Here is a 23,085-nt window from a genome sequence, read left to right on the forward strand (position 1 = left end):
GCTTGTCGTACGACCCACTTACTTTATCCACCACCAAAAAGTATCGTTAGGCTCGCCCCACTTTCCCCCACTTGATCATCGGACTGCCACCCCTCCTTTCCGCATCCCTCGTCAGAGTCGACGACAAATTCAGAATATCTTAGGATCTCTGACGAGATAAGTCAATCTGTCTCACTTTCAGTCGACATGTACAAACCCATCATGATCGATCGTTTGGAAAAATCGCAAAATCGCAAAAAAAGTGAAACCATAAAGATGCGAATCAATCCTGATTGTGTGATTGTGCCATTGATTGATGGTGAATGGTAAGATAAGGTACTGATGATTCAACAACAACTAATGGAAAGGGTTGATAAGGTTTTGTCGACTATAATTTCTGCCGGGTTTTAGCGTGTCATGAAATGAGCGATTTCGAGGTAATACCCGTGATATCGGCGAGGAAGTAATGCGATTAGTCAGGTGACTCGATAGATACGCTAGAAGGTAAGTATATCATGTCGTACAGATCTCATTCTACGTCAAGATGTTGCGGACAACAAACACTAGCTTCGAATTGATTAGAAGTCCGAGTTAAGAAGAAAAAAAAACACCAAGTACTAATTCGTACGACATTCACACGTCCCTGAAGATCAATCTTCTGTTAGGCGGAAACTCAAAAACAGATTGAGATTGATTATGATGGAATCAAATGTCTGACTTGTGCCATCTTTTCGTCTTTGCCTCATGTCCAAAGGTATGTTTTTAGTGTCCCTGAAAAAAAAATGAAAATGATGGAATGTTCTTGTTGTCTGTGGTGCTGAAATCCGAACAATGAGTAAAAGGCGAAAGACCGAAGTCAAGGTTCGAAGGCCAATGCGTAAACAAGGAACAAGTAAGGTGGAACTAAAACGCTGATCAATCTGATTATTTTGATGGTGAGCTAGTGCTGAAAGATTTGTTGATGAGACATCCTCTTACATTGATGTGTGGGATGATCAAGGGTCACGTCATGATGGTGATGGTGATGGTGATGGTGATGGTGATGGTGATGGTGATTCTGATGGTTGTCTTTGCTGTTGTCTCAAGGGGTATGAGCGGAGGAACGGAGATGAATTTGCTCAATAAGTTATCAAGCTGTGTGTGGAGTGGAGTGGATGAACCGATGTCAGTGGAATAACAGAGGATACGGTTCTTGTTCATGTTCATGTTCTATTGCAAAACATTCAAAGGATGCTGTTGTCAAGTATATGTGAGTGCGGATAGACCTGGTCCTTTGAAAAGGTTAAAGTCTGTGCGGTGCACTCTGCGATCTGTATCAGATTACAACGGGATACCACTGCATTGCACCACCGTCCCATCGATTTGGTATATAAGTTGGTATAAATCGAGTATCGATTATTACACTTCGACGCCCACCCACTCATACCACTCATCTCGAATTCACTTTCACCCTACTTCTTCACTATCACTATTCACCGTATACCAAAATCACCGTACCAAAACTTATACACGATCAAATTGCCGAAAACCTATCAACCTGGTCAATTACCTCTCGGCTTCGACCCTGTTTTCGACAGAATTAAGATTCTTCACATTTATACTCTCAACTTGACAATTCTATCTTGATAGTGTTGGATCGTACAACGCAATAAATCGACTCACCTTGAATATAGCATCCAGTCTGCGGATTTTGATTTCTTCCGACCCTTCAACGGTATGTCATTATCATTAATCTGATAATCCCCTAATCCCCTTGAACCCTCTTGATCCGACCGTGCACCTATCCCTTTTAATCATCTCTGATCAAGTCTTCCTATCTGGTTCGCTGATCATGGTGAACACCTCCCAGCGTGACAAAAAAACACCCAATCATGGCCACGATCACTTCTACATACTCTTCTCCCACTCCGCCCGCTCATGGTCATCAACAAAGAGATCCGAGCGTCAACAGTCTTGTAGATCATTCATATTCAGGAAATCGATATAAAGCTCAACGGCCAAGGTCTCGACAACCATCGTCGTCTGCATTCAACGACGAAGGCAGTGAAGTCGATGTCACCCTTGATGGATCCTCGATGACCCCCAACAAAGGTGAACAACACATGACTGTGGACTATGCCACTGTAAACTGTGATTATCTGAACAGACTTCCAATCCGCTCTCATGATAGCTAATCTCATTGCTGTATGTCTGTAGTCACTGAGCGACCGGAGACCGATTCTAAGGCTGACCTCAGTACCGCCAATACTTACAAAGGTGCGTTCTATCTCTCGCTACATATTGGAATCTCTCTGCATTGATATATCAGTTGCTGATACCTCTGGCGACATAGGTACATGTCCATCATACCAAAATTCACCCAACCATCTCCTTCAATCGGCTCGACCTCGCCTGGTGGGTTCTGGAGTCGGTGCAATCAACAGACACCTCAATGGGAGTACACCTGGTCGAGCTTCGAAGAATGTCAAAGTCTCTTCGTTTACTGCAAGAGTGTCCGCTCCTCCAAGAGCCATCAATTATATCAAGGGTAAGCTTTGGTCCACATGCTATACCCTCAAATGTCGCTGATGGTATGCTCAGGATTTGTTCCTCCTGCCGTTGACACTCCTCCTGGAGGTCTCAATGAAGGTCCTCCAGTCGAGACCGGAAACATGTTAGAACAACTGCCCAACGCAAGAGATCGATCAATGGTCCTTTCAAACTTGAGAGGAGGTGTCCCTACCTTCACTCCTGGAGCCTATTATAACCCTACATCTTACCTTCACTCCGCTTCTTTATCACTGGTCCCGTCTGCTCAATTCCTGCCCTTCACACCAAGATCACACCTCCTTCCGGATCTTACTCGCTTTGCGAGTGCCGAATACATCGCCTCTTTGATCGCTGCATCACCAGCAGCCACCACATCTGATGGAACTCCCATCACACGACCATTCTCCCTTGCTCCGCTGCCCTATACCGACGAGGATATTCCGATTCCTCAGCCGTATAACACCGAATACCCTCATCCGATTACCGCTTATGCATCTCCTCGAGTTAATCACGAAACGGTCAAAAGAAGCGGTTACGGTCAACTTCTCAAAGCACTGGTCGAGCAAGATTTACCTCTTACCCTCGGCTCAAGACTCTACGATGCTGGATTCAGAGATCTCGATTCGAGTGTCTATCTTCTCTTCTCATTTGAAGGTTCTCAAGGTAATGGTATCCCCGAATCGCTCTGGTCAAAGCTCGAAAATGTCACTTCATCAAGATTACCAGTCGGATCGAATGGTGTATCCCCTTTTGCTCGATCTACTACTGCCACATCCAATGCAGTAGAGATACCACCTAGGTTCGCTCAACTGAACAATCAAGCTGCTATCGAATTTGGAATGCTCACTCCTCCTGGATCGACCGAAGAAGTTGATTATTTCACTAAACCCATCAACAATCGACTTCCCGATTACGATCCTACCCCAAGACCTTCTCCAGATTATCAATCCATCAAACACGCTTCTTCGATGGCAAATATGCGAGTCATTGATCATTCCTGGGACCAAAGAGGTTCAGGTCATCCAGATCAATGCCCACCACCTTCATCTGTTTACCAACCTCGAACAAATCATTCTGCCTCATCCGAAACAATTGCCACTGGAATCTCGCCATTCTACAAAACCGAACTCTGTGCTATCTGGCAACAAACGGGTAAATGCAAGTATGGAGGGCAATGTCAAGTAAGTTGATTTCTTCAATCACACTCTCACCGCCGCTGACATGAATCTTGGGGTATAGTACGCTCATGGTGTTGAAGAACTTCGACTGCCTCGACATCTACAGAACGCTGCTCGTACCTCTTCACCAGCCAAAGAAGGGATGATAACTCATCCTCCACACGATTACGAAGCCAATAACGGTATCATCTACCCTTCGCCTACCCGATCTATCTCTCTTCGACCCCACGCGAGAGGTACAGCTTCGGGAATCTCACAAGCCCATTCGCAAGCTAGATCCGAACCACGAAGATCTTCTTGTCCACCTCAACAGCTTGCGGCCCTCGCCGAAGGAGTCGAAGATGATCATCCTCTTCCCCTTCCCGCAAGACATCAATCTCTCGCTGCTCCTGCTCCGATCGGTGCGGAAAGGACCTTTCCTACTTCGACTACAAGAAATAACACTCCGAGTACGCGAAGTTCAATTTCAAGCACAGAGAAATGGGAAGATATGCCGCCTTTTACTTTGGCCGAATCAAGTTTCGCGTCTTCTCTACTCAGGAGTGAACCTAGTACGATGAGTCTTAGCCTGTCGACTTCCTCAAGTTCAGGATACAGCCTGTTTACGGATTATGGCGAGAAAGCAACTACGTACAGTCCTATCGACGGTGATATTACTATTTCCGATCATGATGGACTCAAACATGGATATTCAAGTCAACCTTTTGGTGGGATGAAAGGATTTGAGGCAAGTAATAATGGACGATCTCATTGGAAATAAATATTCTACTTCACCTCAAATATTTGTTGCGAAATTTGAATTATCTTTTCTCAAATTTCGGAAATGAGTTTGAATACGATCGTTCTGTGTTCTATGTACGATTTAACAATAGTATTATATATTTTGGGGGTCCTAATCGTCTTCTCGTTGATTTTTGATTTTTATTATTTTGTGGTACAGCGATTCGTCCATAAGGATTTTTGTCATCTTTTGATTTCTTTCACTGTTTGTGGTTTTGACATTCTCTTATTTTGAATCTCGCATTTCTACTTCTTTAACTATCAATTGAAATTTGAAATTGATCTAGATCTACACCATTTTGTCTTAAAATGTAATAATGTAATTGTGTTATTCTCAAACTTGTCAATGTCCGACTGATACCTATACTCTACGCTCAATATTCCAAAAATAAAGGACGAAATGATAGTATATTGGAGTGAGGAGAGGATTTATTATTCCTGGGAAAAGGGAAAGAGAAGATCTAGATACAGAGTAAGTAGAAGGAGGACCAGGGGCTGTCATTGGATTTGACTTGATTTGTAGAAAGACCTCTTTTCGATTCATATAGTAAGATTGGATAACATCCCATCTTAAATACATTTTGATGTCAATTCCTTTGATTGATCAAAGATAGAGCACATCGTAAATAGTGTAAAAAAGCTTGGAATTGTGCTTCGAAAGACCGACCATGTGGAGATATTCGTTGATTACTTTCTCTCTTTGTAGATGATGCATCGTTTGTTCAAAGTTCAAGATTACATCTCACATTCTCGCGATTCTTACAAGAATAAGAAGAACATGGATATGGGATACGTATGATATATGATATATGATAATCTATGATATTATGTATTGTACCGTACTCATGTTGGTATTTGGATAATTGAACGAAAAATCCAAGAAATTATGATTATGATGCTCTCTGATCTCTGGAAAACCCCCAATTTACAATGATAACGACAAGAACGATATTCCAACAGACAGACAATGCCAATCCCATCAGATCAAGAAAGCGAAAGCAGTCGTTTTTCTTTTCTTTTCTTTTCGATCAAATATTAGAACTGATATTGTTCAAAGTAGGTAGGGAAGTTGTCGAAGCTGTCGTACCCAATAATTTAGACATTGGTTGAGCGTACGCTAATGACCGTTTGACGTAGAATAACATATAGGCTTTTTGACTTAGGACTGATGATAGAGTTGTAGGTGTCACTATTAACATGATACGATAAGTATGAGAAATCAGTTTGTTGTTCATCTTTAAATAAGTCTTGTGATATTGTCATTTGAAGATGATAGGTGGAGAACTCACCCTTATCATCATCGCAATGCCACCATTCCTCACCCTCTCTTACATCCGCCCAATAATGTCCATTATCCAATTTTCCTTCATGAGTAACAACGGCGAACAGATCATACATGAATAGAGAATCAGGTAAGATATCTTGTTCTTCTCTTATTGTAGGTTTGATATCTTCTCCGGTTGATTGAGACGCCGATGCCGATCCGGGGGGTGATGGTGTATCGACGTAAGGTCTCATATCTAGTGTGGAAGGGAACCTGACGTGAGTTTCGATTTTGGATGAAGAGGTCGTCATGTGTGCGAAGCGCTGTTTCAAGTTGTCAGCTTGCGATCATCATCATGTTCACATCCAGTGTATATAAGCTGATCGCTCACCTTCAGCTGGAATGACAAGACAGGCGCAAGTTTCTTGATAGTCAGATTCTTGGTTGCGTGCTGAACAGAACAAGGAAAATGTAATAATGATCAGTATGCCATGCAGAAACATGATATTTCGTCATGACACTCACGGTACCAGGTCCACCACCACATTTGGAGCATTCATACCCCTTACCTCCACTGTCAGACCCACCGATAGTCTCACTAGCACAGAACCTCCTGAGCAACCCGGCAAGAGTCAATTGAGAATTCCCATTCGAACCACCTCCTATGCCCTCGGACGACGAGGTGGATGCGTTCGAGGTGATGGTCGCTGTTGATGAGCCGGATAAAGGGGAATATGGGAAATCCAATTGTATGTCTAATATAGGATCGATAGTCGAGGAAGTATGGGAGCATGATGAGCAGGTGACAGATGAGAGCAGAGATCCCGCAAATGTTTGATCTGAAATATAAGCATACTCAATCAGTTCGACTCATTGCAACAAGCTTTGTGAGACAGCTGAGACTTACGAGCGATACAGTTGCAGCTAGACAGCTGTCCTTTCGCATGAGCATGTATTTGATCCAACGCAGCGAGGAAGAATGAGTGCGCATCTGCAATAAGTTGAGATTCATCAGCATGAGAAACAGTGATGCACGATAATGCTCACCTTGTTGACCGTATCCTTCCAGCTCTGCACTGGCATGCCACATAGCATAAAGCATCGTTATAGGCCCATAAGGTGAATTATCTTCATTATAGAACTACATATGCTAGATCAGCTGCGGATCCCTTTCGGAAACAAAGATCAATTAGCTGATTTTGGGATTTACCTCCTCGAAAGCCCTGTCCATCTCACAGCACATACATCCCTTCTCTCGATCAATACCAGGCGCACCGTTGGGTGCTTCTGCTCCAAGAAAAGGTTTCCCCACACTAAGCCCCTTCGATCCATTCGGGCATACATGCCTGTTATGTTTGTCAGAGAGGAAATACGCTTTAAGCAGAGGATTATGTATGAGTGATTGGAGAATGGCGGAAAGAAAACATGTCTGAGATAGGTTGAGTAAAGGACGTAGACCTATTTGTACACCGGTGCATGAGCATATATGTCAGATGAAGCGGATCAGTCAGGCTCACCTCTGCAAGAGCTCTTGGCAACTTCACTCTCCTCAATCTTGACCATATTACTAGGATTCCAAGCTTTCCACGGACCTCGACCTCTGCCTCTCCCTCCACCGACCGCACCAGGTTCACGGGATTTATCGTGCATCTCCTCTGTGCGTATTTTGACTACGCGTAATATCGATTCGAATTGATCTGGGTATATTGTATCGGAACATGATGAGCAATAGATAGCACCGGAGGATGGATCAACAGCTATCAAGATACAATGCTTAGCTGAGTTCTCGCGCTGACGCTCAATAAGAGATAGCTAACCAAATCCACATTGTCCGTTACTCTGTTGCCAATGATTACGCATACAATTCTTTGAGGAAGAAGAAAAAACACCAGTAAAAGGTAGGCAACCGATGTATGAGCAAGTCAGACATGCCCACGGTCTTGTAAGGGTCGTTGAGCAGGTGTGGCACTGTGGTGGGGTTGTCTGCGTAAAGGATAACAACCAAGTCAGCTTGAAGATGTCCTCTTTAAAGAGAGGCAACAGAGACATGAGGTCAATCTCGCGAATGCGAGTGTCGATCTCTGCGTGGATAATTCAATACACTTACCTTCCTTCGCTTGGCACCTTCTGCCAAAGCACCCCATCTCACCGCTTCGGTAAACCGCTTTTCCACCTCGTGTTTCCTCATAGCAGTAGCAGGCGGTGGTACAGAGGCATTGGAACCATCTTGAGTACCAAGTGTATGCTGACTGCTGTGTGAAGGAGAGCTCAACAAGGAAGAAAGGTGCGAGCAAATCGAAGTGTCGGGTCGAGCGAAGAGGTTTGCTGAAGAGGAAGATGTCGATGTTGATGGGCCAGCTACCATCGTTGCGGACATGGTGGTGGCTTGATGTCAAATTGCCCTTCGGTCGGATCAATCTCAAGGGCGAATGTGAATTTGCTGTCTTGTCTATCCTGTTGTACCCGTTCTCTATCTCGTGTGAGATGTTGAAGGAAAAGGAAACCAAACCAACATGAATGATGGGATTGAGAATGAGATTGCTCATCTCGGATATCAATTGATAAAGCCGACCGAGCTACAACACGTGGCCCTATTACATAATCATAGATCGTCATCACGCGTTGATCTGATCCAGTCGCGTCTTGATTTCTGATTTTGACAACATGAACATGCAGCATGAACATGAATGACCATGACATCTTGAAGAGACATTTCACCATATAGACTATGGACATGCATCACACCAGGCCAAGTCGAAATACCATCGCACGAGAGATATAAGTCATCAGACTATCGATAGATCCACCTCTGAATCACCGATCAACCGATCGAGAGGGCTTGAGCCCGGCTTTCATATCTCCACTCAACATGTCCGGTCCAAACCCCCTTCTCTCGCCTCCCTTCTACGTCATCCCAGGCATAGATCCCAATGCACCCATCTCAGCCCAGACTGAGCAGATCGATCAACTCAACACTTTACTACTCCAGGAGATAGATGCGAACTTTGCCAGATTCCATCAGATAGTGACCAGTAGGATATTACCGGAGATAAAGCGATTTGCTATTGCTGGTGAACCCACGAGGGAGGCTGCTCAGGTGAGTCGTCCAACCTCTGATTTGATAAAGTTTTATGACTTGATGACAGTGGAATACACTGACCACTGGCACCATTTACAGTTCTGGCGATCATTCTTCGAAGCAGCTTCATCGATCCGAACCACAAGTCTGGAAGAACCTTCAATTCCTTCTCAACAGGACATCTCTGCTCAATATGAAGATCAAACCATGACACTCCGACGTATCCACGATGACTCCTCAATAATCTCTAACAATGATCAATCAGGTTCTTCATTTATTTTCGATCCTCCTGCAACTTCTTCTACACCTTTACCAAACACCGCTCATAAAGGTAAATCCAAGATTAACGAATCATGGGAACATTCAATGGAGTCACCTTTTGACAGATTAGATAGGAAATTAAGGGATGATTTGAAGATCGGTAGTGGTAATTTCATAAATGATCAAAGTGGTTTTTCATCAAGTGATTTACCTACTCCTTCATTACCTAGTGGATATTCGCTACCTCATTTGGGAAGTACAAGTACCAGTAATACTTCCAAATCCGCTTCTTTACCTAGTATGAATTGGAATCAGTCTCAGGAAGATGAACATGAAGGATATTCTACTGGGACAGTTGATCCTCAAGATATTCAACGTTCTCAACATACTTCCCACCCTTCACGTCCTAACTCCATCACACCGAAAGCCAATAAGATTGCATCAGCTTCAACCTCTAATAATCCTTTCGGACCGAATTTCAATGGTATAGTAGATATACGATCCACCCCTCTCAACGCCAAGTCAATGTCGAAATCGAAGAAAACCAAAAAACCACCTAAACAATCAATCTTACCTGGTATTGACGATGTAGAATCATCAGATGAAGAATTACCTTTCGGTATGTCACCTCCTGTAACGATGAAATTCTCTTTACCACCTAAAGCGAGAGCTATATTCGATATGTCCAGAACACCAGGCAAGAAATCTATATCGTCCCATACACAGAGCAATACAGCCGATGTGTATGGTAACAACACGAATATCCAAAGTCAGAATCGAGTTCAATCTGGTATCACCGGTGATGGTGAGAAACAAGCAAAATACATGATTGACGATTTGCTGGAGGAGATGGGATCGGAATTATCACCTCGATTAGATACTCCCGAAGGATTAGGTAGATACTCTATCATGCCTGGTGAACTTCAACCTGGTGAAGGTAGATTGTTGTTCAGTGGTCAGTCTCAGCATCGACAGCTACAACCTGTTTTACAAGAAGAGGAAGAAGGGGAAGACCAAACTTATCATCTTACGGCTGGAGTCGGAGCATCGCAAGATGGGAGAAGATTAAACAGAAGATCAACAGGAGTCAACACTTCCTTTGGATCTGATATGATTGATCTACCCGTCGGTCAAGTTTACTCGGCAGAAGATTCATTCGATAATGAAGATTCTTTCGCATCCGACCTAAATGACGATGATGATGGAGTATACTCTCAACCTACCGTTACTGCAACGGGTAGTATAGCTCATACTCATACGGGAACAGGAACGATATCAAGTGTACCGTACTCCACTCACGAACATATGATAGCGGATGATTCGTACCTTTCCTCAGAAGGTGATTTGACAACTACCTCTGAAGCTGGTGTAATCTTTGGTAAACAACCAAACTATCTCCCACAGGCTCATCAACGTAGACAAAGTACCTTGGCGGGAGTAGGACCTGTACAAGGACATGCACCGAGAAAAAGTCATTTCGAATTGATGAAAATGGAAGATATGGATACGTATCATGGAGGAAGATTGGAAGATGCTGCGGGCAATGATGTTGCGAATAGTCCGACGAACGCTCTGGCTAGAGGGAGGGGAGGGTAAATGGGCTAAAAATTGTGTGACATAGATAGATTTGAGCTTAGTCTCGAGGTTCATCCTCGATAGATAGATGTGCATATATTTTGACTTTACGATGCAGAGTACAACTCGTATTTTAAATGCATGTATGAAGATTCAAACCTAGAAATACAATAACGTTCACAATGATAAATCAAATCCTTGTACTGTCGATGGTTAACTCTAATTACCCCTGCGCGCTCACGCAAAGATTCAAGGGCCATCCTCTTGAAATCGTATACAACTACTCTTCCTCTTCACCTTCAAGCGGTTCATACTGATTCTCATCCTTTTCCCTCGTCATCAACCACCACCCCATCGACACAGCCGCTATGAGTATGACCACTCCGATCCCTGAAAGAGTGATGACTAACCAGCCCCACCTGAACAAATACGAACCAGGATAAGAGGTTGATCAGCCTTTTTTTACTCTTTACCTTCCCTGATTTCAAGGGCAATTGACGTCTTACTCACCTGGAAAACCAACTAGGTTGATAGGGGATCAGAACCGAATCAATCATCAAAACACCTCCACCAAGTGTCATACCATCTTTCCATAATCTCTTTGATTCTTCATCTTCCTCATCTCTATCATCCTTCTTCCCTTTCCCTCGCTTTCTATGTTCATGATCATCCTCAAAAAGATGAATATCGTCTGTGTGACTGACATGATTCTTCTTCCATCTCACAGTAGCTCTTCCCGTCTGGCCGATCCTAGCCGAATTACCCACACCGATATCCTTCCCATTACCTCTCGCACCTTTGATACCCACGATAAAAGAATTATCACCCGTAGCTCTAAATGCCAATTCACCAAATTTATTCTTATCGGACGATAACAGGGTTTTGTATACCAGATCATCATCTAATGAGATAGGTTGACCATCCCGAGGGGGATTGATGGGTTCTTTGTTTTTACCAGCGTCCTTTGTACCAGTACCAGCTGAAATGGAAGATGCGGTTGATGGAATGATATGTAATTTGACTAAGTCAAGTAAAGCTTCTTTATCATTCAGATAATGAGTCAGGTTGATCCGTGAAAATGCTTTATCGGTAGGTACCAATAATGTGTAACTTGGTAATGCTAAATCTTCAACATTAGGTTCTTTGTCTTTATCCTCGTGATCATCTTCATCAGATGAATCATCGTCATCCTCGATCAGACCTTTGAGTTGTTTGATAGACATTTCACCAGATGCCGGTTCTCTGCCTTCCAGGATCCACCCTAAACCCGCACGCATCATCAAATCACCCATCGTATTCTGCTTTGAACCTCTAATCAATTTCGCAATCGTAATCTTCACATCCGAAGGCATAACTACCGAATCGATCGTATGAATCACGCCGGTATTGGTCAATGCTTCGGGATGCCATACCCTCGCCGAACGAAGTTCACCATTAGAAGGTAATGATTCGCCCGAATCGAATCCTTCCCATTTAGTTGGGGATCTCAATGATATACTTCCGTTTTTACCTTTGGTACGATCGACTACTATCATTCCACCTTCCAAGGTCGTATATACCTTCTTACCATATTCCACATCGGGTGAATAGATTATCTCGTTGACTGCATGGTATTTGATCACTTTTCGAAGTTCGTCTTTTCCCTCTGGTAAGAGGAGGTATCGCATAGTCAGACCTAATTGATTAAAAGCTCGATTACGAGGCATGAAATATGTCGTAGCCGGAGTACGCTTGACTGCTTTATCTAATTCTGCAGCGTAGACAGCAGCGATAAAAGTGGATAGTTGCAGATCGGAAACGGCTGTTTGTAAGACATCGTCTGGTGGAGAGAGAAGCGATGATAAAAGATAGATTATACTCTTTCCGCTTTTGACTGAAATCATCCGTCAGCTCTCTCAACTTACAGGCACACCTCAACAAATGACTTACCTGGTCTCCCTAGCACGGTCGCTCCTCCAAACCTGATTTCTCCTTCGCCGATAGCTTCCCAATCGTTTCGATCCCTTTGGAACCTCTCTGATACGTCTACTCTCAACCTCTGTCTTCCACCACCAAGTGACGAAGCCTTCAGTTCCGTTCCCAGTAACATCCCATCCTTGATATCTAAAGGCAACAGTCTACCAGGTAAGATGTGATACTGTAACAATGCAGCAAGGGGTGAAGCGTCCTGAATCGGTTTCTTCGCTGTACTATCGGTGGTGATCGAGTCTTCCGATGATTCCACTCCCTTGATGACGTCGACATCGCCTTGTTCGGCTGCAGCCCAAACATGTGGTATCGGTGCACCCCATCCCCCGTCCCATTTATCCATGATATCCAGAACGTCATCAGTGGGGGCCAAGATTGTCCAACCTTCGCCTTCCTTGTTTTTCCGGTGACCGTCTGATCCCGAAGGTCCAATGTACGCATCTGAGAGATTGGCAGATCGGAGGAGTGAGACAAATCGAGTTGCATTGAGGGATAGAAGCATCTTCTCAGCCGAGTTGAGGAGTGTGAAGTTCTCGGGAATAAGAAGGTTAGGCAGGATATGAATGACACCTATAGAGTTATTCGATCGAATCAGCGACGTATCATTGTAAAGGTTGATCATCTCACATACCGTTTGAAGCGAATATATCAACTGTTTGAGCATTGGTACCGTTGATAGCGAGTTGACCGGGTCCACTTGAATTCACAAGAAGATCCAAACCAGAGGTAGCTACGAGCAAGAGAGACGTCAAATGAGCTACGATTGCTGATGAATCCTCATAATCTCAGTTAACTCACCTTCTAGACTTTTATTGCCTAATGCATCACTCCATCCAACATGACCTTTACCCACGCCCAGAACCACACCTCCAGCCAAGATTCTTGCCGTCCCTTCTTCGCCGTATGGTCCTTCCAAGTACCCTTTTTCTACATCATCAAATGCTGAACTGAAGGCTTCGTCTGACGGAGCGAAGATTGTGAGGTGAGGTGAAGTTGCGAAAGAATCTGGTAAGGGTGATGGGAGAGCGTTGAAAGTGAGGAGACGAGATAGGTATTTGAGTGAAGGATGAGTACGAATTGTTTCCTCTACACCAATTCAACGATGTATCAATACAGCATAACGACCGAATGGAAGTGGGTACTAACCGATAGACGGAGGGATATCCAGTACACCTTCTATACCAACCACAACACCATTCCTAGCGTATCTAATACCTTTCAACTTATTCCTCTCTTTCTCATTCAACATCATCAACGTTGATGTCCATTCGATTTCCGAATCAGTCTTGTTTGGATTAGGGTCTGGTTTATCATCATTGTCTTCCCAGCCCTTACCATCCCAAAATTCAACTCCATTCTGTCCATTCCAGTCTACCCCGATGCTACCTCTCTCCGAATCCGAGCCTGTGATTTTAGCCAATCGGATCCGTTGTCCATGTCCACCCAACAGACCTTCTCCTCCTCTAGGTAACCACGGTGGTCCAGGTTCAGGTGTAGGTGGTAATTTTGGTTCTTCATCCAAAGGGTATAACAAACTTGTTTCAATGGTTATATTGTTACCGATGGAGGAAGCTAAGAATGCCGAGGGAGATAAAGTATAATTCAACATGTGATATAATAAATGTTGTCTCAATAACCAATTTTGATTATCCATCAACCTCCTCTGATACTCTTCGGTCTCTTCACCTTGAGCGATTCGAAGAGATAAGACATCTTCTTCGGATTTTAGCCATTCTTCTAATCCACCTTCTCCCAACCAACCATCGTTCTCCACATCGTCGCTATCACCTTGTTCTTTGGGTTTAGGTTTATGTTTATCCGCCCAATCGTTCCATGCTTGATCTGTAGGTGCGAATACCGTCGCATTACCTATATGTGCTAAGAGAGGTATACATTTGGCTCGTTGGAGTAAATGTAGGGTTATGGTGTGCTGCGAGGACGAAGAGAGGATCGAAACGATGGATTCTGCTGTTGTGGAGATATCTGATGTTCATGCTTCGATCAGTATACAGTAGTAGGCTAGTATGGATGAGGCGTAGCTTACCATCATCAGTCAGATCGATTTGAGGTATATGTTGCTGGTGCGAGGAATTCTGAGGTTCATTGTAGCTTGATGAGAAGGCCAACTGTTGAGATAGCCCGAATCTAGCGGCTAAGACTATCGAGACTATGAGACCGGGTGACCACATATCGGCGGATACACCTCAGCATCAATGCTTGTGAGGCTAAGATCGGGATACTTGGGATGGCCAGAATGGTAATGAACAAGTCACGGAATGTCAATGTGTGAATTGAGTAGTGAAGAGATGAAAGGTCAAGCAAAGATGACGCATTGCAACTGAAACTGAAACTGTGTCACATTGACGTGCGTCCATTGAGTGGCGAACAACGAATAACCGGTAAACGACGCTATAATGCGAGATGTGAAGCTTAATCTTCTATAAAACAACGCTGAGCAGAGTAAATGCATGTGTCATTGAATTGGGGTCTACATAGAGATATAAGAACTATATTACTATATTTACACAGATCAAAGGAATGAGTGGAAATGGTATACATGTTATAGGAAGAAATGATTGATCTCCCAGACTACTACCATAGCCACAGCTATAGTCAAAGTGACTTTCGTTCCCCACCCTTTCGCTCTCGAGATCCTACTTGATCCTCCATTCCAATTTGCCAATCCATCATAATTTGTACCAGTGCCCATAACACCATTCGATCCAGTGGTACCCCATCCATTGTTATTTGCCACGGTAACGCCACCAGCTGGGATAGACGTAGCAGAAACAGCATTATTGTTGTTGACATGTGTCCATGCTGATCCGGTGTCTGTATTACCCCAACCATTTTCATTACTTTTGCTTGACCATCCACCGACCTCATCACTACTCCAGCCATCGTTGTTGTCGTTACCACTCCATCCGTCACCTTGCTGTGTATATGTATTTGAATCTCCTCCATAGATGGTTTCACCACCTTTCGAAGTTACCTGATAACTATCTCCAGAAGACGTTAACCAATATGACCACCAGGTATTCGTGATCTCCATGACACTAGTGATCGGTGTGCTCATCAAAACCGGTGTAGGGGAATACTGTATGATGAATACTGTACCGTCCTTGGTCATGGTAGAAGTGATGATCTCAGTAGAATAGATGGTTTCAGTAACAGTCTCTGAATTAGTAATGTATGTGGTAATATAACATGGAACGGATGTTGTAGACAAGATAGTGGAAGTGACTACACTGGCTTGTAGGGTTGATTCGGATCCTCCGAATGAACAGTGTTCTTCATCGCATCGTTCGACTAGGGGTGCGGCGGTCGGGGAGGCGTAGATGGAGGATTGGAGATTTGCGGGAGAGGCTGAGGCGATCGTGGGTGTTGGAAGCGGAGAGATAGCGAGGCATAGTGGAAGGGCGATAATAGTGAACAAGAGTATACGCATCGTGATGAAGGGATAGTCGTTATGAGGTGCAGATTTGGTCGTTATGGGATGTGGGTGATGTGATGATGTGATGATGTAGTGATAGGGAAAGATGATTTCAGATAGATATCGATATACCGGGTACACCATAATACCTACTTACTCATTGCGATGTATTTCCTCTGAGTCGAAATCTCATGGTCATCGATGACACATCTGTGCTTGAGCCTAGAAAGGATGTTCAATATCTGACATGTCATATCAGTATAAAGGACGTAAGTTATGAACATCAATATGATCTCATACTATATTTCCCCAAAATCTCGATAGTCTAAGAGGAGGGATCTTGTTCCAAAATCGTCAGATCTATGCATCTTAGTAATATCAATGCAAACCAAACCTAAATCAAAATATGATTGATTCCCTTCCCGTCTATTTCTTCTGATCCTTTGATTCTTCCTTTGGTGGTGGGGGAGGAGGGATCTTGAATTCTTCGGGTCGTACATTGGGGTTTCCTGAACCGACTTGTTCCCAAGGTGAATTACCATCTTGGAAGTTTCTATATAAATCGAGTCGGCGTAAGTCAAACGTTCTCTTCTTGTGGCAAGGGAATGACAGGTGAAGGCTGCTTGACTCACCGGAATGCCTGGGTGAGCTGCAATGGTTCATACACAACTCGTTTCTTCTCTTCATCATATCGTACTTCCGAGTAACCCTATTTGGTAATGCAATGTCAGCTAGATTGAAGGAATATCACAACCAGAAAGCTAACGTACAGTCAATGGGAAGTCCTTCCTCAGAGGGTGTCCTTCGAAACCTATAACAAAAACACATTGTCAGACAATTTTTCCTTAGCCAACTATTAATTCTTACTAACCGTAATCCGTCAAAATACGTCGCCTAAAGGAAATCAGGTATAATCAGTTCCGCTGTTGATATCCTAGGAAATCGATGGTCAACCTACAAATCAGGATGTCCACTGAAGAATACCCCGTACATATCCCAGACTTCTCTCTCATACCAATTCGCTCCATTGAATACTCCTACAGATGAGGGTACAGGTGTGACCTCGTCGGCGTAGGTTTTCACCCTGATTCTAGATTGGTGAGCTACTGAGAGAAGGTGGTAGACGATCTGAAATATACACACTCAGTCAGAACATCACCGGCTTCTACCAAGGTAGATCGATATTTCTACTCACCTCAAACCTGTTAACTCTAGAAGGGAAATCCACCGCCGTGATATCCATAACCTGCTTGTATTGACATTGGGTGTGATCCCTCAAAAAGGTCAAAGTGGGCACGACGGATGTAGGTGGAATGTATAATGTCAATTCGTCCTTGTAAACCGAGAACTGTTGAACGTGTTTAGGTAAACATGTCAAGATGTATTGACCGTATTCGTGCAAAGGTGAATTGAGTGGTGCGGTCTTCTCGGCTGGATTGATCCCTGCTGGTTCGGTGAATGGTGCTACCGAAGGTTCTGCAGTTGGTTTGACTATTTGAGAACATATATTAGCATTCTGAGGTGAAATTATACTGGATGGGATGAATCGTGAATCTTGAATTTACCTTCTCTTAGGACGGCGGCAGATCGGAAAGATCGAGAAGCGATGGCGGGTCTGACGGCTGTACGAGCTGCTGCTCTGAGGGTGACGAGGGATGATCGAGCAGCCATGGTGAGTGTATGCTATGGTAGATTTGCACAAGGCTGTATTTTGAGAGTCGATCATGTATCATGTATTTCAGATGATCCTGCGATTGAAAGATAGGCAACAACGAATCAACGCAGGTGGGATACACCTCCATAGGGCAGAATGCCACAGCTCGGGGATACGGGGTTATCGGTGTGCAGTGTCCGGTTATGGTCATGATACTATAGTATATGATATTGCATAGATGGCATCAGAATCAGCATCAGGATCAGAATCCGAATCAGATAACAGTGAGCAGTGAATGTCAAGATTGCTCATGACCATCGCATCAACAAGCTTCCACAGGAGAACAAGAACACATACCACAAGAAGACTGGCAGCACAGTAGTCAGAAGAGGCAGCAATCATAAGGACGCGTGATTGGACCTATATCATCGTCTATCGGAACCTAAGACAGTCGCGCTCATAAGCAACAGCACAAACCAGCATCACCAGATCAAGCTCGATTCCAATCATCGGGAAGGACGAACCAGGCTTATATCACCAGATCGAATCGTCCCTTTCATTCCGTCAAACTCCCATAGCTAGTCCCATATTGCACCCAGAACATCAAAAGAAGAGAGTAATCGGGATCGTTCGATTTGCAACTGCATTGACAACTGATCCACGAAAGATCAAGTCGGAACTAAAGTATTCTTGCCTCATGTGAGTACTGAAATCAATTCATCATCTTTTCCCTCATTCCTGATCTTACTGTTCTTAGGGCATCAAAATGAGTGAATCCCCTTCGAACAATGCAAACGATACTCAAGAAGACACGAAACCAGATGCTCTAACTCTATCGAATGGGACGGTCTTAGTCGCGACCAAAGATGAGGAGGGAGCGCTAGCTGAGAAAGGTGAAATACCGATTGAGGAACAACCAAAAGGGGATTTGACAAAGATTACAAGTGCAGAAGATAACAGACCAGCTTCAGCTCTGGATGGCGTGGAAGATGAGAAAGAGCGACATGTGGATGAAATCAGTACGAGTGAATCATCGACAGAGCAATCATCGATCCCCCAGGAACCTATAAATACCGATCTCCCATCCAAGACCGAAAGTAGTCCACCACCCACACCCACCATCGCCGAACCTCTGTTGTCCGAAAATCACCCTTCTCACCCCAGTCCTATTTTACGCGCAGCCACTCCTTCATCACGTACATCTACCCCTCCGTTAGGCTCAACCGCATTAGCGAAAAAGAAATTCAGCTCGGTCAATGTGAATCAAAAATTCTTGAGCAAAGCAGGTAGTCCAGCACCTACCGCTGGACCTACAAAGATATCATCATTAAACGGTCAGTTAGCCTCTCTTGGTTTCTTTCAGCCGCATCACTAAACTTATGTCTTAACCGCAGGCCGACCCTCAGCTTCTCCTGTTCCAATCTCATCCTCCTCGTCACGTCTATTATCCACCAAACTCACAACCGTACCTACCTCCAAAAGCAGTGTTTCCCCTAATCCCCCTTCTTCAGCATCTTCGTCCCCATGGGCAAAGCCTGTCGTTCCTCTACCTACCGAACCTCCCGCGCCCGCTTCGACCCCACCTACAATCACCACAACTACCCTACATCAGCCTGCTCCCACACGAGCAAGAGTCCTTGGTACCACCACTGCACCCGCAATGGGAGCAGGCCTAGTGTCGGCTATGGTACCCCCTAAGCCCGCATGGAAAGCTGTCTCGGGAGAAAGTAGGAAACCTGGATTAGGAATATCGCGGGATTTCCCAACAGCCAAGGAGGTTGCGGATGGTAAGTGAATCATTCCCCTTTCATGAATAATATCACTGATGGCGTCCCACAGGCAAGAAAGCCGCTCAGATTGCTGCCCAAGCGCAAGCTGCTCATAATCAAGCAATTCTTCAGGAGTTGAATACGTTCACTCAGCTAGATCCAGGAGCTCATCGATGGGATGTAAGTAGATTTTGTCATTTTTTCCTTACAGTCAGCTGACTTCTTTCTCGGATTGTAGGAGGAAGACGAGGATGACGAATTGCTTGATTTTGGTGATGGTACCGGAGAACATCCACATATCAATCCGTCCGTCCACGATGTGCCTGAGAGTCAGCCAGTATCGAAGTCAGAGCGATTTGCAGAAGACTTTGATCGAAGCTGGCCAAGAAAGCCACTGCCTTCACTTGAAGGACAGCAAGGTCTTTCATCCTCGCGGCGACCAGAAGTAGACAGCAATCGAGTATTATTCAACGCATCCTCTAATCGACTTGAAACCTCCCGACAACCTCCATCTTCCACTATGCAACCTACCAGACTGATGTCTCGACCCACAGATTCCGGTACTCGACAGCCACCGCCACATATCGCGGGTGGTCGAGATTTAGATCGACCTCTTCCTCCTCACCTCGCAGGACAAGCCGGCGATCGAGCGCTTCCTCCGCATATGTCACATCCACCTTCCGAATCTCGACCCGCTCAAAGTATATCAGCAGCTCCTCCATCCACTCGATCAGCATGGAACGTACCTAGAGATAACGAAAGACATCTTCCACCTCATCTCGCCGAACGACGAGACCTTCCTTCTCAGTCCAATGCTTTCGCCCAATCTCGGTCACCTGAAAAGTCGCTGTCAGACTTGCCTGCTCGTAGATCTTTCGGTCAAGCCGCGAGGCCCTCGGTTGCAGACATAGCTCCTCCCGCCGTGGATCAACCCCTCACGTCACCCACGATTCCTGTCGACGCACAATCAGCAGAAATGCACACTGCTGCAGAAAAAGCGAAAGCTCGTCGCCTTGCGGAAGAAGCAGACAGGGAAGCCGCAGCAGAACGAGCAAGGCGAAAGGCGAAGGAGTTGGAGGAAAGATTCAAGTCTACAACGAGTACTCATGAAGTGAAAACTACACAAACTCAAACACCTGCAGAGATCTTAAAGGAGATTCCTCAAATCACATTGGCTCAAAGACCTAGACCAACGCATCACGAAAAACCGCTTCCACCAAATTTGGGGTTGCCAAGTAGACCAGAAGTGGGTGATAGGCATATTTCGGGAATGTCTGGCCGAGCTGCAGAATCAACGTGGAGAAGAGGACCTCAATCATCTACTCAGGCGGAGGAGGCATCACATCCCGCTATTTCGCCACCTGCTGCCCACATCAGATCATCCAGACCTACAGCCGAATCATTCTTCGAAGCCGAGATGGGAGATGTTCCTACGGTATCATTATCACATATAACTGGCACCACCCCGCCAAAGAAAGAAGCCGTCTTTGATGATATGTTGGCACGAATACAAGCCGCCATGGCCGAAGCTCGAGCGACACCTTCAACATCAGCTGATGCCGGGCCTTCAACTCAAGGCGCACCACAGTCTCCCGAAGCGGTCAGGATACAATCCCGACCCGTCAGTCACAACATGCCATCGAAACCTGTCATATCAAATGTACAGGAATACTTCGACGTATCATACCCAGAACCACCAAAATCCCCACCACCCGCCTGGCGTACATACACCATTAAATTACCCAAACCTCAGCCAGCTCGAATACCAATACCTCGGGCTCGCTTAAGCGCTGCAGAGGATCCCCGTACCCCCAACCCCCATGGCTGGTTGATGAGCTTCAACCCACCTCTCAACGGTGTCAATGGCTTACCTTTATCCCGAGCTGAACTATTACTACCTAAACCCATCCCAAATCGCTTCCAACGATCAGCACCTGTGGTCAGCATATCCCCCAGACACCTGGAACCTTTCGAGAAGAAGATCAAGAAGAAGCCTTCGACCATCGAGGCGGCTCGAACTACATCTGATCAGCCTACCGCTTCAGCCGAAAGCCTTCTCCCCGCCCCCACCACACTCAAATCGCAATCTCTACGAGATCAAAGGACCCGTCCAGATGAATGGCGTCAAGCTGAGTCATCGATCACAGTCGAGAAACCTATCCCTCCGCCTGCTGAAGAAATCCCAAAGGTTGAACCGCCACCAAGAAAGATCAAGTCTCCCGTGAAAACCTCTGCTGCTGCAAAAGCTGAAAGAGAAGGCAGATTCGCTTTTGATGGAGTAACGATTGGTGCGCCAGAAAAGGAAAGGATGGCTCTTTCCGATAAACCAGGTGTACGATTCATGGTATCGAGTGAATTGGAAGGTGACAGTCTATTAGACGAGGTCAATAAGATGAGTTTGGAGACTTTGGGTGAGGATGAGAAAGCTCAGAACGGAGTTGGTGTCGAAACAGCGAAAATACCAGGTGCCGAAGTGAGTATCGTAAAATGATTTCTTTCCGTTCTCTTGTACTAACCATCACGCCTAGGCACCGAAAACCCCTCCCCTCCCTCGACCTGCTTCTCCAAACACTTCGACTTGGCCAAGCACTTCTCTTTCATACCCTACCTCTCACTCTCCCGCTCGAAATTCTTCTCAACATGATCACAATGCTATCAAGTCAGTTTGGGAAGCCCAGCAGGCAGCCACCAACCAATCTTCCGAGCTCAACGCTGCTGCTCCTATGTATCCAAGCTTGAATGCACCATCAGCTGCTGATCCTCCTGCTGTTCAGCACGCAGCCGGGGGAGGAATGAAGATGGCGTTCTCGAACTCTCAAACATTCAGCTCGCCAGGTGCTGGTCCCTCTGTCCCTTCAGCAAGTTCATACGGCTCGCTTCGACCTTCCCCTGCCACCCATTCGCAATATGGTCAATTCTCGACTCCTAGTCCCGACAACCCAAATCATCATATGATCGGAATGAATTACCAATCAATGACAAACCCCCGAGCCGGTACAAATGGTTTCCAACAAGGTGTATGGTCGCCCACAGCCTTCGGAACATCTATGGCTTCTCCAGGTTATGGATACACCGTACCTAAATCTTCCATGTCGATAGACCAGAAATCGCCAGTTGCAATGGGTTACAGTAATGCGAAATCACCTGAATCAATGGTATATCCAGGTTACTCGACGACAGCAAATGTTTATTCCCAGCAGCAGCAGCAGTATGGTGTCACACCTGGAAATTATGGACGAGGTGGTATCAACCAATCGATGTATTACGGATATGGTGCACCTGGACAGCAGACGCAAGGTGTTAGACCGGTTGTTGCTGGACAACAACAGCAAGGGCGATTCGCTCAAGCCAACGGAGAGTATGGTACTCAAAGTCCACAAGCCCAACAGCAGTATAATTTAGATCAAGGTGGATATTACGGTGGTTTAAATAGTCATCAAATACAGCAAGCTATGTACGCCAACAATGGTGGAGCGTACGCTCATCAATCACATGGAGCTGTGGGACAGAATCAGAATGGAAGGGCAACAATGGGAGGTACAAGGAAGATGTGGTGATTGGACACCAACCAATAGTGGAGAGGACTCGACGTCCGAAACAACCTAATTCAAAACAA

At 45.1% G+C, this 23,085-nt stretch overlaps 7 protein-coding genes across 7 annotated transcripts; 3 read left to right on the forward strand and 4 right to left on the reverse strand.

Annotated features, from left to right (window-relative positions):
* Window positions 1-1,850: 1,850 nt before the first annotated feature.
* I203_105372 (uncharacterized protein) lies at window positions 1,851-4,446 on the forward strand (the record flags this gene model as incomplete). Its single annotated transcript, XM_019144536.1, has 5 exons — window positions 1,851-2,109; window positions 2,176-2,235; window positions 2,312-2,506; window positions 2,560-3,689; window positions 3,748-4,446. The coding sequence occupies 5 exons, from the start codon at window positions 1,851-1,853 to the stop codon at window positions 4,444-4,446; spliced, it is 2,343 nt and encodes a 780-aa protein (XP_019005871.1).
* A 1,048-nt stretch (window positions 4,447-5,494) lies between these two features.
* On the reverse strand, window positions 5,495-8,107 carry I203_105373 (uncharacterized protein; the record flags this gene model as incomplete). Its single annotated transcript, XM_065517756.1, has 11 exons — window positions 5,495-5,655; window positions 5,756-6,053; window positions 6,122-6,181; window positions 6,256-6,569; window positions 6,638-6,721; window positions 6,778-6,871; window positions 6,941-6,979; window positions 7,043-7,188; window positions 7,248-7,487; window positions 7,548-7,713; window positions 7,838-8,107. 11 exons carry the CDS (start codon window positions 8,105-8,107, stop codon window positions 5,495-5,497), a joined length of 1,872 nt encoding a protein of 623 aa, XP_065373060.1.
* A 492-nt stretch (window positions 8,108-8,599) lies between these two features.
* On the forward strand, window positions 8,600-10,666 carry I203_105374 (uncharacterized protein; the record flags this gene model as incomplete). Its single annotated transcript, XM_019144538.1, has 2 exons — window positions 8,600-8,827; window positions 8,909-10,666. 2 exons carry the CDS (start codon window positions 8,600-8,602, stop codon window positions 10,664-10,666), a joined length of 1,986 nt encoding a protein of 661 aa, XP_019005873.1.
* A 259-nt stretch (window positions 10,667-10,925) lies between these two features.
* On the reverse strand, window positions 10,926-14,802 carry I203_105375 (uncharacterized protein; the record flags this gene model as incomplete). The annotated part of the gene is made up of 7 exons (XM_065517757.1): window positions 10,926-11,064; window positions 11,156-12,518; window positions 12,575-13,183; window positions 13,245-13,343; window positions 13,412-13,699; window positions 13,760-14,596; window positions 14,658-14,802. The coding sequence occupies 7 exons, from the start codon at window positions 14,800-14,802 to the stop codon at window positions 10,926-10,928; spliced, it is 3,480 nt and encodes a 1,159-aa protein (XP_065373061.1).
* A 371-nt stretch (window positions 14,803-15,173) lies between these two features.
* Window positions 15,174-16,061, reverse strand: I203_105376 (uncharacterized protein; the record flags this gene model as incomplete). The annotated part of the gene is made up of 1 exon (XM_019144540.1): window positions 15,174-16,061. The coding sequence occupies one exon, from the start codon at window positions 16,059-16,061 to the stop codon at window positions 15,174-15,176; it is 888 nt and encodes a 295-aa protein (XP_019005875.1).
* Window positions 16,062-16,472: 411 nt separating this feature from the next.
* I203_105377 (uncharacterized protein) lies at window positions 16,473-17,717 on the reverse strand (the record flags this gene model as incomplete). Its single annotated transcript, XM_019144541.1, has 7 exons — window positions 16,473-16,599; window positions 16,679-16,755; window positions 16,817-16,857; window positions 16,918-16,940; window positions 17,005-17,174; window positions 17,242-17,537; window positions 17,612-17,717. 7 exons carry the CDS (start codon window positions 17,715-17,717, stop codon window positions 16,473-16,475), a joined length of 840 nt encoding a protein of 279 aa, XP_019005876.1.
* A 749-nt stretch (window positions 17,718-18,466) lies between these two features.
* On the forward strand, window positions 18,467-23,026 carry I203_105378 (uncharacterized protein; the record flags this gene model as incomplete). The annotated part of the gene is made up of 5 exons (XM_019144542.1): window positions 18,467-19,034; window positions 19,095-19,487; window positions 19,540-19,649; window positions 19,708-21,942; window positions 21,998-23,026. The coding sequence occupies 5 exons, from the start codon at window positions 18,467-18,469 to the stop codon at window positions 23,024-23,026; spliced, it is 4,335 nt and encodes a 1,444-aa protein (XP_019005877.1).
* Between the last annotated feature and the right edge of the window lie 59 nt (window positions 23,027-23,085).

This window comes from Kwoniella mangroviensis (assembly GCF_000507465.2).
Source record: "Kwoniella mangroviensis CBS 8507 chromosome 1 map unlocalized Ctg02, whole genome shotgun sequence".
NCBI classification, from domain to species: Eukaryota; Fungi; Basidiomycota; class Tremellomycetes; order Tremellales; family Cryptococcaceae; genus Kwoniella; species Kwoniella mangrovensis.